General features: G+C 37.3%; 3 protein-coding genes across 8 annotated transcripts in view; all 3 read right to left on the bottom strand.

Annotated features, from left to right (window-relative positions):
* The window catches only part of kdm2aa (lysine (K)-specific demethylase 2Aa), a 32576-nt gene extending 28904 nt beyond the window's left edge, over positions 1–3672 (bottom strand). For 3 of the 6 annotated variants that reach the window (XM_067404051.1, XM_067404047.1, XM_067404053.1), the window contains exon 1: positions 3409–3672. In XM_067404051.1, coding sequence (XP_067260152.1) covers positions 3409–3459 — 51 coding nt within the window. In that variant the 5' untranslated portion in view covers positions 3460–3672. Of the gene's footprint in view, positions 1–2267; positions 3041–3408 lie in introns of those variants that run through there. The other 3 variants (XM_067404052.1, XM_067404048.1, XM_067404050.1) reach the window with 3 other exon arrangements.
* A 2769-nt stretch (positions 3673–6441) lies between these two features.
* stx3a (syntaxin 3a) lies at positions 6442–8943 on the bottom strand. Its single transcript, XM_067403694.1, has 10 exons — positions 8914–8943; positions 8208–8282; positions 8031–8130; positions 7854–7928; positions 7683–7753; positions 7495–7603; positions 7320–7393; positions 7025–7159; positions 6789–6899; positions 6442–6519 (listed from the first exon to the last, which is right to left on the bottom strand). Exons 1-10 carry the CDS (start codon positions 8941–8943, stop codon positions 6442–6444), a joined length of 858 nt encoding a protein of 285 aa, XP_067259795.1.
* A 1798-nt stretch (positions 8944–10741) lies between these two features.
* On the bottom strand, positions 10742–13975 carry ndufs8a (NADH:ubiquinone oxidoreductase core subunit S8a). Its single transcript, XM_067403741.1, has 7 exons — positions 13906–13975; positions 13183–13239; positions 12988–13053; positions 12523–12612; positions 12259–12431; positions 11963–12091; positions 10742–11562 (listed from the first exon to the last, which is right to left on the bottom strand). Exons 2-7 carry the CDS (start codon positions 13223–13225, stop codon positions 11431–11433), a joined length of 633 nt encoding a protein of 210 aa, XP_067259842.1. The 5' UTR covers positions 13226–13239; positions 13906–13975; the 3' UTR covers positions 10742–11430.
* Positions 13976–14243: the final 268 nt, after the last annotated feature.

The following is a 14243-nucleotide window of genomic DNA, read 5'->3' on the forward strand; positions in this document are numbered from 1 at the left end:
GTTATGACAATTGTTTGTGATGTTATGTTGTATTTATTGTGCATTAGCCACTTATAATATGCTGGGACGGTCAGTTGAGCAACAAGATCGCAGCACATCTCAATTCTCAAATGATGCGTTCTCTGTCCTCACGTCCTTCCGAGTTCGTTCTTTCAAGGTCGCCTGGCAAGACCAGTCTCCACGAGAACGCAAGTCCGTTCTCCGCGTTCTTGGAATTGAGAAACAGCCTATATGATAAACAGAGCTGTGTTACCTCATACTCATGACCGTAAAAGCAGAAGCAGCACCGGCAACTAGGGCTGTGTATTGTAAGAATCTGGCGATACAATACGTATCACAATACAGGGGTTACGATACGAAATATTGTGATATTTCTTGTTTTTGTTTTTTTTGTTAGAAAGATCTAATTTTAGAAAAAACGGTCATAAAGAACACACAACCAGATGCATAAAACCTGACAAGCAACTTCATTTTATTTAATCAATACAGTATCATTTGCATTTATATCACTATCACTATTTTGTGCAATCTAAGGGAAAATAGTAAAGTGACTGCAGGATTCTTTATGTGTATGTTTTAAAGGTTCACAGTATAGCAGTTTTAATTTCTAAACTATTTAACAACAGAAAGTGCATAGTCCATTCCATGACTGAATGAATGTTTTATAATTAATACTGTAAATCTGTTTGCTTTAAAGCAGTCTATTGTATAAAGTGCCATTTAAAGTACTGAACTGCAGAGCTGGTGCAACCATATGCACATCGCTATGATCAGATGCTTTCTTTCTGCTGCCACTGCTGTCAATTTTGTTGTGTATATTTTGTTACTGAGTGGAAAGCGTGCAGTGCATATCACATATTCTATCGAAATGCCTCTCAGCAGCGCAGATGACGTCGGGTTGTTAAGCGACCTCTCGGATTCAATACGTTTGTATTTGTATTTTAACATGGCCTATTTTGCAAACAAAATGACTCGTCGATTTCCTTAGTGGCTTCTTTATAGCTGAAGCCAAAATGAGTCAACATGTCCCAAGATTCCTCTCTCAAACTTGGCATCATCAAGCTACACCTTTGTTTTGAATAGGCCTCTAGTGACCTATAGCGGACAGAAAATTTTACATACTGCACCTTTAATATGAATGGAGCTAAAGAGACAGTTTGGATCAAGAGAATTCGACCACTTTAATCGAAAGATCCATAAAAAAAACAATACAGTCAAACCAAAAATTATTCAGACATTTTTAATATATATTTACTAGTGGGTGCAGGACCTATAGTTCATTTATGTAAGTGAGGATAGCAAAATGAAGTAAACTGTGACATATTATACCCAAGAATTATTCATACAGTGGACTACCAGTAAAACTGATAAAAATTTGTAAACAAAAATTATTCACTTTGACCTGACCATGTTTTGCTTAAGTGTTATCTGACATAATTAAGATTATTTTTTCTGACAGTTTAACGAAGATCTTGTCATTTTATTACCGTTTCTTTAAACTATAGTGAATAAACTGTATTGATGAATGAAATCTTCAAGGCGTCTGAATAAATTTTGGTTTGACTGTATATAAGCACAGGGTATTAATAAATTATTTTAATTTCCTGGTGTAGAAGCAAAAAATATCTTTACGCAACTGTCATAATTGGCAGGTTTCATCGCAAGTAAGCTCCTTAATGACTTTAATGCATAAGAATACAGTCTTAACAATAAATATATTTAACTTCTTGATGAGACAAAAGAAAAATATATATTTGCATGATATTCAAAGAAACAGCCTTCAATGTTCAATTAGTAAATCTCTAGGTATTTCTCACCATAATTTATTGCAAGTACGCGATTTGTGAACTTACAGATTATTCTGACAATTATACATATTTTGTTATGTGACAATGGGAAAGTTTTCGGATAAGGGTCTGTGGTTGCTGGTCACGTGGTCCTTCTGTCAGAAGCCAGACAAGAATTCAACATCTAAGTTACTGTATTTATCATTTTAACGCGAGAGGAAAACTTGTCAAGGCTTTCAAGAAATCTTTAAATGAACTTATGACATCTGCTATGCCTAAATTTTTAAACATTTGAACGCATATTAAACCAATACGGAGTAATAAAAGTCATGCAGATTTTTCCCACTCAAATGACAGCGACTAGTAAACATTGACGCAAACATTTCCTTAGCGAACTGCTCTCGGTTCATAAAGTCCGCTGTAGGCTACCATCCACAGCAAAGCATTTAATTTTCCAAGTGTTTACTGTGATGTACTTACCAGTCGCTTGCTGTAACGCGGTTTGGGGTCGTCCATTGTCAGAATAAAGACTCACGCGCAGCCCGCCAGTGCACGGGCAAGTCGCGAGCGCGCTTCTGTCAGTTTATCCCGTTTGAAATAACTGTCACTTTATTAGTGTCCGTTTCATTGAAATAACGATACGTTACATGGATACTGCCTGGATAAAAGAATCGCTGTTTTCAAATAGTTAAACTCGTCTGCAGCTTTATTCACATAAAAGCGGACCTTAAAGCTACAAAATTATTGTATAATATTCTCACACCAAAAAGAAAGAACAGCAGGTCATGATAAAATCATCTAGTCAAGCTAAGCGCTGCTGAGGGAGAGTGAACGAGCATCAGCACCAGCTAACCATCCGCTAACCAGTAACGTTACAATCGCGGTGGTGAAAAAAAATTAAAATACAAAGAGATATGGGGTCTTGCTTATACATACGGCTTATATGTACAACGTCTAATATTGCAGTCACCCATGAAGAGTGAGGCGAAGAGTGAGGAGCGTATATTTATCGAGTAACATACGATAATCCCGGTTCAAGTTTAAAATAAAACCACATTTCCACAAGACTTAAACTCGGGCTCACAGTGGGGAAAATCCAGCGGTTAAAATAATCCTCATGTATTGTTTACTATTAAGATGTGAACTCCGACTAGACTCGTCTAGTAACTTTTCTATTCTAAGTGAAAGTAAGCATTATTCAGACAGCTCCACTGTGTGAATTCCCGACAAAGTTAATATAGTAGATCATTCGCCGCCATTTTCACATCGTCACAAAAACACCACGGACTAAGTCCCGCCCGCTACAGATTTGGCATCCTATCACAGACACATGCGACGCCATCGCTTTTACGCTCATTGGTTAATGCTGCTGTCACTTCACGGGGAGGCGGTACTAAAAGTCAAAGTGACCAATCGAGCCATGCTCTCATTGGCTGGAGCTGCACGCCAATCAAACGATCTACACAAAGATTGGTTTACATGTGCTGAAAGCGTCTCGTTGCCAACCAATCAAACATACAATATCAACACACTCATTGGGGTTTAGCAAAATGTCTGCAACAAAATTGTTTTTTTTATTTCTTATGCGTAATGTGATTAGTAAAACATAGCTTTTGAGTACCTTAGATCTTACGTGGCTTGGCGTCCCATCGCCGGCGGACATCCAGTCCATGACTGCATATAAAGCTCTGGCTTGTGGCGTCTGGTGAAAGAAATCTACATTTTCTTTCGAATTAGCCCAGTGTAACTTCACATAAGGTCCTCATGAAGTCCTTGACATTTCTTTGAGTCAAGTAAACTGTCTTGAAATACTCTGAATAATTATACACATTGAAATGTCGTCCGTAATCGACCCCAGGTAACTCCGCATGGTAAAACTTTTCGCTTAACCCAAGCGATCAGGAAGTAGTTGCTGATTGGTCAGCCATCATCTGACGCGCAGTGACTCATTGGACTAATCATCTGTCAATCACTAAACGTCACGACCAACTGCAGAAAAGTTTCTCGCATAAATAATTAAAGGATTAGTTCACTTTCAAATTAAAATTTTCTTGATAATTTACTCACCCCCATGTCATCCAAGATGTTCATGTCTTTCTTTCTTCAGTCGAAAGGAAATTAAGGTTTTTGATGAAAACATTCCAGGATTTTTGTTATAGTGAACTTCTTTGAACCCCAAACGGTTGAAGGTCAAAATTACAGTTTCAGTGCAGCTTCAAAGAGTTTTAAACGATCCCAGACAAGGAATAAGGGTCTTATCTAGAGAAACCATCGCTCATTTTCTTAAAAAAAAAAAAATAATAATAGTTTTAAACGTTTTAACCATAGACTGTAAAAAAAGATGGACGACGCAACGTCGCTTCCTTCCATTGTAATGAACTGAAGCCTAAATGGGCCGACGAATGGGCGCTGACACATTACGCAAAACGTCAAAAAAAAAAAAAAGTTTGGAGCCTGGACATGCGCAGAAGGAATCGTCAGTGGAGCCCGTAGGCGGAGTTGCGGTATTAAACTTCCGCCCAGACGACTGCGTCATCATTCATGTATTTTAAATAGACTATACAAATTATACACAATTTAAAATAATACCTATAAAATAATAGGATATTCTGTTTCTAGAGCAATAATGTTTTTGAAACAGCAAATTCAGTAGATAAACTCAACATAATATGCCACCAGAAACAACTCTAAATCATCAGAAACGGTCCTGCGATTTTAAATCAAGTTAAACTAATGTTACAGGAGATCGATTGCTGTAATTAGAATAGGCTATCATTAGTTTTGTCTTGCTAATTATTATTTTATACCCATAAAAATAATAAGTAACTGCCAGATATCGATCACCTGTTTTTCCCTGACATGGTTAACATTAGGTATGTTATCTTAACTAAGAAAAAGTTCAGTGATCCATCAGATCCTGTAGGTCGGTTAGTACAGTTTACTGCTGAACAACTAATTTTGTTGGTGTTAAATAACAAAGAAATCGAAAATTAATACATCTTCAATCTCCCCTCGAAGCTCTGACACTGCTCAGACAAGCTGTCAATCAACTTCGAATCATGACGACATGCCCCATTTTTATAGCATCAAATTGCTAGCTAAAATCTAAATTATCACAAAAACGAACAATTGAATATATACCAGCGTGATAACAACTACCTTAAATGACCAAAAACATCTTTCAGAAAGTTTTCTTTGAAGCAGAATTTATTTTTAAGTTTTTAGTGAAGTCTCATTCGACTGCACTGAGAGGGTGGGATTTATGACCTGTACTGCATCCAGCCACCAGGGGGCGATCAAAGAGCCTGCAGCTTCACTTTTCAGGACGTATGAGATACACCCGGTTTTAACCATAAATGCACATCTTGAACTAGCTGTCTTCTTCTTCTCTATTTGAATTCCAGCAGTGTAGACACTGCTAAGTGTATTACTGCCCTCCACAGTTCAATGTTTGAACTAATTGTAATATACTTGCTCTAGCATATTGTATATGACAATTTAGTTCAAACTTTGACCTGTGGAGGGCAGTAATACACTTAGCAAAACGTATAAAATTTTTTTTTTTTTTTTAGAAAATGAGCGATGGTTTCTCTAGATAAGACCCTTATTCCTCGTCTGGGATCGTTTAAAGCCCTTTAAAGCTGCACTGAAACTGTCATTTTGACCTTCAACCGTTTGGAGACCATTGAAGTCCACTATATGGAGAAAAATCCATGAATGTTTTCATCAAAAACCTTAATTTCTTTTCGACTGAAGAAAGAAAGACATGAACATCTTGGATGACATGATGGGGGGGGTGAGTAAATTATCAGGAAATTTTAATTTGAAAGTGAACTAATCCTTTAATAATCAATTATTTTTTTAAGCCTTGATGAAAGAATGAGTAACACAGATTTTAGACACTCCGGTCTTTTAATCATGACCACTCAGTCTAGACAATAACTCAGTCAGACTACTGTTTAACTCCGGTGTCTCCAAAATATATAATACAATACTACTATCATCACCAACATATGAGAAAAATACCAACTAAACTGAAGAAATAAAGTGCTACTCATTCGCATTAAATAAGTAGATGGTCAGTAACCATCTTTACTCTTATTGAACATCTTAAAATTATTTTGACAAATCCTAAAATAAAAGCTAAATCATGATTAAAATGTTTAAGTTTTTTTCCCCCAATAAGGACTAAGTGGGCACAAAATATTTGACATTGGTAGTGTAAAATGTTTCACTTGTCAGTAACAAAAATGAGGCCTCAAAAACAAAACTTAGCCTCTTATGTATCTTTTATCATCATGTATAGGCTTTATCATAAATTCCTATAAAACAAATTAAAGCTATTTTTCATACCACAGCCCTAAAATTGACAGGTAGCTTGCACATCACATTATACTACGATGCCTCTAACAATGCAAGGCCAACTGATAAGACAGGAAGAATGTAAAAGACAAAATGAGATAAACAAGCATGGGAAAACATGTTATGTGTCAGTAGAGATGCTTATGGTTCACCGGCACTAAGATGCTTCTCTTGATTCTTGATAGAGACTTTGGACTTTGTAGACTAGACAACCTCTTCACCTGGAAAAGACAGGATGTTACTCACAAATAGAGTGTTATGAATTTAGCTTTATGAATGCTTACCTTGAAGTTTATGTCAGCCAGCTATACACCAGAGAACCACCGATGACCGCAAGAATTGTGCAACACAGCATGATCATCATCTTCTTCTACAAAGGTGGAAGTGAGCGGACAGTGACAGCATGATAAAAATATAATAATAGCAGAGAGAAAAGGAGAGATTTGGAAGGTGTAGGGAGAAGTGGAAATATAGAGCGAAGGATGATGAACAATAAAAAAAAACCCAAAAATTGCTGGAAGAAAATTAAAACACTATTTGAGAATCATACAATTGATAGTCTACATCTTATACATTAAAAAATAAGCTTGAAAGTGTATTTTAATATATTGTTTTACTTCTCATCCTTTCCAAGCTCACCCTGCGTGCTTCCTGTTGGAACTTGGCAGCCTTTTTAGTGTCAGCCACAGCTCTTTCCACAAAACCCACTGACTGGTCCATGTTGCTCTCAATCCTGTCAATCATAGTTCCCTATTGACAGATGAGAATAAAATGCTAAGGATATATAATTCAACCTAAATGAAACAGCAGCTGTGAGGCCTCCAAACCAGGGCTTTATCTTTGCTTTATTCTCCAGAAAAGACAAATGCATGTACCTGATTCTCCACCAGCATTGCAATGTCCACAAACATGTCATGCAACTCTTTTATACTGCTCTCCAGTCGCATAATATCTTTGTGTCGTGCCTCAATCTCACTTAGTGCCTGTTTTGATATCCCAGAATCCATAATCTATATAAAAGGAGAAAGAGCTGTTTAAACAATAAACACACAAAATTTTTTAAGTTTTTTTGTTTTTGAAAGTAAAGTATCTTAAACCTCAAAATCATACAAACAAGTTATGTTCTTTCAACAAAACATCACACACAGAAGTATATAGAGTAGTACTCACTCCTGCTGTGAATACTGCAGCGTTCCCTCCATCCAGCATTTCCTCCAGTTCCTCATCAGTAGTAGCTTTGCCAGCTGTAAGACAGAATCCAATATTGGCCTTAATAACGTTGCGAAAACTGATCCTTTTTTTTTTAATCAAACCCTAAAGATTTGTGTATCCGCTTATCACTCACTGATCTCCAGCTGTCTTTGGATGCGCCCTTTGCTCTTCTCTCTAAACTCCACTTGGGCTTCATTGTATTTGGTCATCACCTCGACAAACTTCTTAGCAAGAATGGCATGCTAAAATGTAGGAGATAAACACTGTATGAATAAAAAATGAACTACTTGTTGAAATCCTTGTGGTAGAGCTAGTGGTTACCTGAGATTTCTTTATCCGTACATCTGCTGAAACCCTGTCCTCTGTGTTGGATGCCAAGCTCTGCTCAATGCCTGTCAAACAAAATGTATCAAACCAGAGTTTATAGACAAGCATATTGTCCAATTATTGATATATTTTCATGAACAAGCAATGCAAGAGCTGAAAACTGACTTTTGAGTTTGTTGCGAGCATTGTTGGCCAGTTTCTTTATCTCATTAGTAACTGCTTCCAATGCATCCTGTGTCTCTAGTTGAGAAAGAAGGTGAGATATTTATATGGTGGGGAGACGAAAAATGATAAAAAATAACTTAAAAATTAAAAATAAAGGTAAAAAGGGATTAGACTAACTCTGGTCTGATGTAGGCGCAGAGAGGATGACAGAATACAGTCGCTTTATCTCGCCTATATTTTCATCCATCTTGTCTATACAGGTGCGGATTTCCTCAATCTGTAGAAATACACATACAGAAATGACCTTCAACTGTCCACTTTCATTTTATTACAGTGTAGTTAATTCACATATACCTGAGCGAAGAACTCATCCATGAATTCTTTATTTTCCACTGGAATTTCCACATCATCAGGAGCTTGATCCGATTTCTATTTTGACATACAGGAACAAAGCAGAAAGTTTATGAACTTGGCAGAAACCGTGTCTTTGTGTAAAAACATATTAAACCAGCTTAAGCTGGTCTTTTTAGCTGGTCTTCCAGGCTGGTCAAGCTGGTGTATAACTGGATGTCCAGCTGGTCTCCCAGTTTGACCAGCCAATAGACTTCTGGGTGACCGGCCAAGACCAACAAACTACATAGGTCTGGTTTAAGATTTTGTTCAGCAAACTTTACATGTTTTTTTGTCAGTGAACTTAAAAATATAATCCTAACTGAAATAAAACATTTTTTACACATAATTTACAATGGAAAACATATTTTAAAACAGATTTGGCACCTATGACAAATCACGAGGACACGGATGTGGATGCTCGTGCATCTACTATCCATGTCAGACGTGCTTGAATTAACCATAATGGCAGTTCATATGTTGTTTGCCCCTTTATCCTGTTTGTATCATCTTGAGCGTAATGATTGTCAGTTAGATAATCTACGCGTAATTAACCATAACTACTTCAATGACCCAGTCAATACTGAGCTCAGGACCTCCCAGGTAAAGGTCAAACAGTAGCAATTCAGTCCCCAGACCGCGGTTTGAAATCATAACTAAAGTATCTTACCGCTTTTAGTTGTTCCAGGCGATCCTTCATCTTCGGTTCAGTGTAATATAAGACTTATAAGATTTCGAATAGCTGTAATGGTCAATATAGAAGATAAAAGGTATCAGCGAGGCTGTTTTCAGACTGGATAACTGGAAAACATGTTAACTACAGTATGAATACTCCCAATTCAGAGTTCCAATAGAACCGTTCAGGATTATTGTTTTAGACAAAAATATCTTATTTTAACTCAAAAATATTCTTTTTTATTATTGCAAAAAAACAAACAATATGGCAGTATCGCTCCTGTCTTGTAGTTGTCCTAAGCCTATCCTCTCAGATCGGATTAGAGCAACAGTTGTATGCCGGGTAGCTAATCTTCCTCCACTGAGGTGCTTCTGTTTCTCCATTAGCACAGAACGATGCAAACGACACGACGCGGTGGCTACAGGACTTCCCACAGACTATGGACGACTAGGAGTGACACTTAAAAATAACATTAAGGAACAAGCTATCAATTCATACACAAAAATGGAAATAATCACTATTTATTTTTAAACAAACAGTTTAATTCATGTTTTTATATAAAATACATTGACTACATTTTTAAATGGAAAAATAAATTGTAATTTAAAATTTATGCATGGCTTAATGGTTAGAGAGTTAGAGTGATAAACCGAAGGTTTGCGGGTTCGATTCTCAATACCAGCAAGAAGGGACTGAGGTGCCCTGGAGCAAGGCACTTAAAGGTGCTAAAGAGGATGTTTTGTTTTATACATTTTTGCAATATTACTGTTGAAACTGTCTTTACTAACTGATAAAAGACTATTTATTAGGTGCACTGAAAGGAATAATATTAATTTACATCATCTGTGCACGAGTTAGGGCCTTAAAAACATCAGCCAATCGTTTACGCGATTGGCCCTCTGGCTTGTCAATCACTGCCGTGACGTTCCTTGTGAGAAACGAGCGCGGATGCGCGCTCCAGTAACTTTCCACACTCCACAGGCGCCGCATGCAATGTTTTTGTCCGGAGACAGGAGTAACAACTGCAGATTATGAGTTACCTGCAGTGAGTCCGACATAATGAATCCACGAACACGACACAGCGAATGCCGGTGGTAAACACTCGTGTTCCAATACTCGTGCACAAATTTTGGGAGGCGTTCCTTTGAAATTAGCTGTAAAGGAGGGGGGTTGTTCTTACGCATGCGCTCATTTCAAAAACTCAGTAACAGTCTTTGGATTCTCAGTCGATGAAAAAATCCTCTCCATCACCTTTAACCCCAAATCGCTCCCCGGGCGCCACAGCAAAATGGCTGTCCACTGCTCCAGGTGTGTGTGTGTTCACTACTCACTGGTCCTTATGTGTGTGCACTAACTGGCTGGGTTAAATGCAGAGGACAAATTCTGAGTATAGGTTATCATACTTGGACTTCACATGTCACTTTCACTTTATTTCCATCCAAAAAAAAAAATAAATCAAGGTGGCTTGGGGCAAGTTGAATGACTTTTGAATTAGGCCTACTGAAAAAAAAATGAAAATCTATTTGCAATTTTTGTAATTAATATTGTGTGATTCAGGCAAGAATGGTACAGCTTGTATATTTCTTCACTACCAACTAGAACAGTTGCAAAACAAGTCAAAGCATCAAGATTTGTCTCACAAAGTAGTACACAGACTTAAAGTCGGTCAACTTATATAAGAAAAGATTTCACATCCCATTAAAAAAAGCATTCAAAGCAGCAAAACAAAGATATATGAAAACTTCATCTTAAATATACATAGCTTTTATGAAGCTATCCCAAAAAATTGCAATGTAAGAAGAGGCAGGAGATTGTGAAAGATATTGACAGAGCATTAATTTATTATATACGTTCCACAAGTATTTAGTCTTTGTACAGTTCTCACAAGGACAATAAAATGTTTAACCTGTAAGGATATAATGTGAGGAACTCAACACTTGCTGAAGTGCTTTTGTTTGTTACAACTCTTTCTTCATTTAAACTCACTGGATGGTCAAAACATGAAAGGAAGAAGGGAGAAAATGGAGAGGATGGATCGACTGGCTCAAAATGAGAATATAACTTTGGCCTCAAAGTAGTGCGTCATCCTTTGTGGTTTTCAAGAAAAATTTGATTATCCTGCCATTAGACACTTTATTACACAACCGTTTCTGTGTGATGGTGAGGCTGTGTTGAATGTTCAAGGTCAAAATGACAGTTGTTGATGTACAAAGAAATGTTTTACTGGGAGGCACCACTTTAAGGCTGCTGTATTTTTTAGATTAGAATGTGTGAACTTGATATCAGGACTGAGCATCTATATGTATGCCCACGTTGAAAGAAAGTATGTGCATCTTAAAAAAAAAAAAAAAAGTCAGTCAGTCCCTGGGCTTTGGAAAGGTGAGTTCAGCACAAATGTAACGGTCTAAAACCAATTCCTCCTTATGCAATTGAAACTGTGATTAGTGGTAAGAGAGCATGTTGAAGATTATATTGTCACGGTGTTGAGATAAGACAGTCCATGAAACATGTTTATCTGTATAGATAGTCAGCTTGAATGTTGGCAGCGATCTCAGCCTCCCACTTGTCTCCATTGTTGAGGAGCTTCTCCTTATTATAAAGCAGTTCCTCATGAGTCTCTGTGGAGAACTCAAAGTTGGGGCCCTGAAAAGACAAATGAGTAAAGGTAAACATTAACTTCAGTAAATCTGCTCATGTACAATGTACGGTGAATTCAGCAGGGTGAAGCATGGATTATTTATTCAACAATCTCTTCTCTACACTGTTTACGCAGTGCAGCGCCTCCGTGTTTACACCTGGATGATGGCTCAGTAGATAAAATCCAAGACAAAAAACCTCTTGGATTTCATCAAAAATATCTTAATTTGTGTTCCGAAGATGAACGAAGTTCTTACGGGTGTGGAACAACATGAGGGTGAGTAATAAATGACAGAAATTTCATTTTTGGGTGAAATAACCCTTTAAGGCTGTTGTCTGATAACCTATTTAACAACCTGCTAAGGGACAGGATGAGAAGTAGAAATGCCAGCTGCTAGATGCTCACCTCTACAATAGCATCCACAGGACAGGCCTCCTGGCAAAAGCCACAGTAGATACATTTGGTCATGTCTATGTCATAGCGCGTTGTCCTCCTGCTGCCGTCCGCACGAGGTTCTGCCTCAATTGTGATAGCCTGAGAGAGAAAAATATGGGTGTCACCTCGCATACATTACTTTTATTTTCTTGTAATTACTCTTTCTAGTCACATGTGCAATTAAATAAAAATACATGCAATTACTGCTTGTCATTACAGTGTCATGATTTATCAAGATGAAGAAGGGCAGTCAGAAAGAGGTGTACCTGGGCTGGGCAAATGGCCTCACAAAGTTTACATGCAATGCATCGCTCCTCTCCAGAGGGGTACCTGCGCAGCGCATGTTCGCCACGGAAACGGGGCGACAGAGGGCCCTTCTCGAATGGGTAGTTGATTGTGGCAGGTTCACGGAAAAGATAGCTCATGGTCATTCCCAAACCTGCATCAACACAAATATCAGGTGTTTCCTACTTTTTCAAGTTATCGGGATCATTTGTGTGAAGTCTTTATGGAAGATAAAAGGCTCTGACCTCTGAACAGCTCTGTCCACAGAAGAGTCTGAGCCGCACGGTCCGTGATGGACTTCATATCTGTGGCATCTTCCTGATTATTGACATACTCTGCATACAGATACAAAAGTATGGAAGCTTGTTTCCACCACGGAATAAAAAAATTAAATTGTTAACTGTGACTTTTTTCCTCGCAATTGCAAGCTCATATCTCACAATTCTGACTTTTTTTTTTGTGCAATTCCAAGTTTATATCTTGTACTTTTGACTTTTTTCCTCTCAGAACTGTGAATTTATATCTCACAATTCTGAGAAGTTAGTTATATATAGATATATAGAGATATATAGACTCAATTTTGAGGAAACAATTGTGAAATAAAAAGTCACAATTATTATTATATTCCACATGCTATCATTTAAAAAGCGATGTGATAGGAAAAGGGTTTCTTTAAGAACATTTATGTTTTTGTACTATGAGATACTTACTAATCCCTGCTCTGTGTGCGGACAGGCTGAGAGGACGTGCAAGATTTTGACTGGCCAGAAATGACCCTGAGGAATAAGCACATGACATGTATGAGCCAAGACCTTATTTTGATCACTACATGTGTACATATACATAAATGGCAGTGTATTCATTGCTTTTTTAAATCTAATGTTTCTTCTGTTTCATAAACCCACCTGGCCTGGATACGGTGTAGACCACACGTAACGCCGCAGACATCTCTGTGAAGTGCACTGTGGGCAATAAGGACAAGAATGAGGTAGAATAGGTTTTGTCATGTGTGTATTTACATTACAACACCAAACTTTCTGGTGGACATTAAAAAAAAAAAAGTTACACAAAATAGTGTTCCATGATTTACTTCCCCTTACAGAACGTAAACAAAAACCCAAACCATTGGTTCCGCTCATATCGCGAGGCAGCAGATACATAAATGTGGTTCATTTGAGAACCACATATCATTTATAACTAATTTATCTTTAGACGACATGTAACACGTCCATAATAATGCATGCAGCAACTGTTTGGACTGTAGGACTGGAGCAGGTGGCTTAGGACACGCACTCGAGCATGTCCGTTTTAGCTTCCCACACATTTACTACACAGTTTCATTAAGACATCAATATGCATTTACATATTTAATCTTTGCATAATTATTTATAACTCAGTGTTGTTTATTTGAGGCCAAATGTTACCCGTGCTGTGTTTTTAATAGCTTAAGCACAGGCAGATTTCTCAAGGACTTTCAATGACTATACCGCTATTATTCGTATAACCTTTAAACCAATATTTGCCTTCTTAATATTGAAGTAACTATATCGGTGGCACAAAATGCGTTGCGTGCTGACTCAAAGAATAGACAACGAAAGCAGTGAGTTTAAAAATCAGTCCCCACTCACCGGGCAGTCGCTATTTGGCCTTCTCAACCAGAACAGCGGACGATTAAGGAAATGCACATGCAGAACACCGGAAGTGAAATTTTATTACAAAATATAAGACTGAACAAAATTACAAGTCAAGATACAAAATTAAAGTACTATTTTAAAGATTAAATTAAAATAATAACATTAATAAAAACTACCGTTATTATCAGATTTGTATTGTTACACTATCATAAAAATATTCAATGTAGTTCAGGATTTGTCATATTTTATATATGTAATTTTATGAAAATATGCCTTAACAGATCCTTCACTCAAACATGTGATATTTAGTTTTTTTTTTTTTTTTGTCAACA

Source organism: Chanodichthys erythropterus, chromosome 12 (assembly GCF_024489055.1).
Source record: "Chanodichthys erythropterus isolate Z2021 chromosome 12, ASM2448905v1, whole genome shotgun sequence".
Taxonomy (NCBI): domain Eukaryota; kingdom Metazoa; phylum Chordata; class Actinopteri; order Cypriniformes; family Xenocyprididae; genus Chanodichthys; species Chanodichthys erythropterus.

What these genes read in the sequence shown, in the direction of transcription:
- stx3a (XM_067403694.1), bottom strand. Translation starts at nt 8,943, where the DNA reads ATGAAGGATCGCCTGGAACAACTAAAAGCG. An exon ending in TGGATGAGTTCTTCGCTCAG is followed by an intron (nt 8,131 to 8,207) that starts GTATATGTGAAT and finishes GTATTTCTACAG; the next exon opens with ATTGAGGAAATCCGCACCTG. An exon ending in TGCGCCTACATCAGACCAGA is followed by an intron (nt 7,929 to 8,030) that starts GTTAGTCTAATC and finishes TTTCTCAACTAG; the next exon opens with AGACACAGGATGCATTGGAA.
- ndufs8a (XM_067403741.1), bottom strand. Translation starts at nt 13,225, where the DNA reads ATGTCTGCGGCGTTACGTGTGGTCTACACCGTATCCAGGCCAG. An exon ending in CTACACCGTATCCAGGCCAG is followed by an intron (nt 13,054 to 13,182) that starts GTGGGTTTATGA and finishes CTTATTCCTCAG; the next exon opens with GGTCATTTCTGGCCAGTCAA. An exon ending in CTGTGGATGCTATTGTAGAG is followed by an intron (nt 11,563 to 11,962) that starts GTGAGCATCTAG and finishes TTGTCTTTTCAG; the next exon opens with GGCCCCAACTTTGAGTTCTC.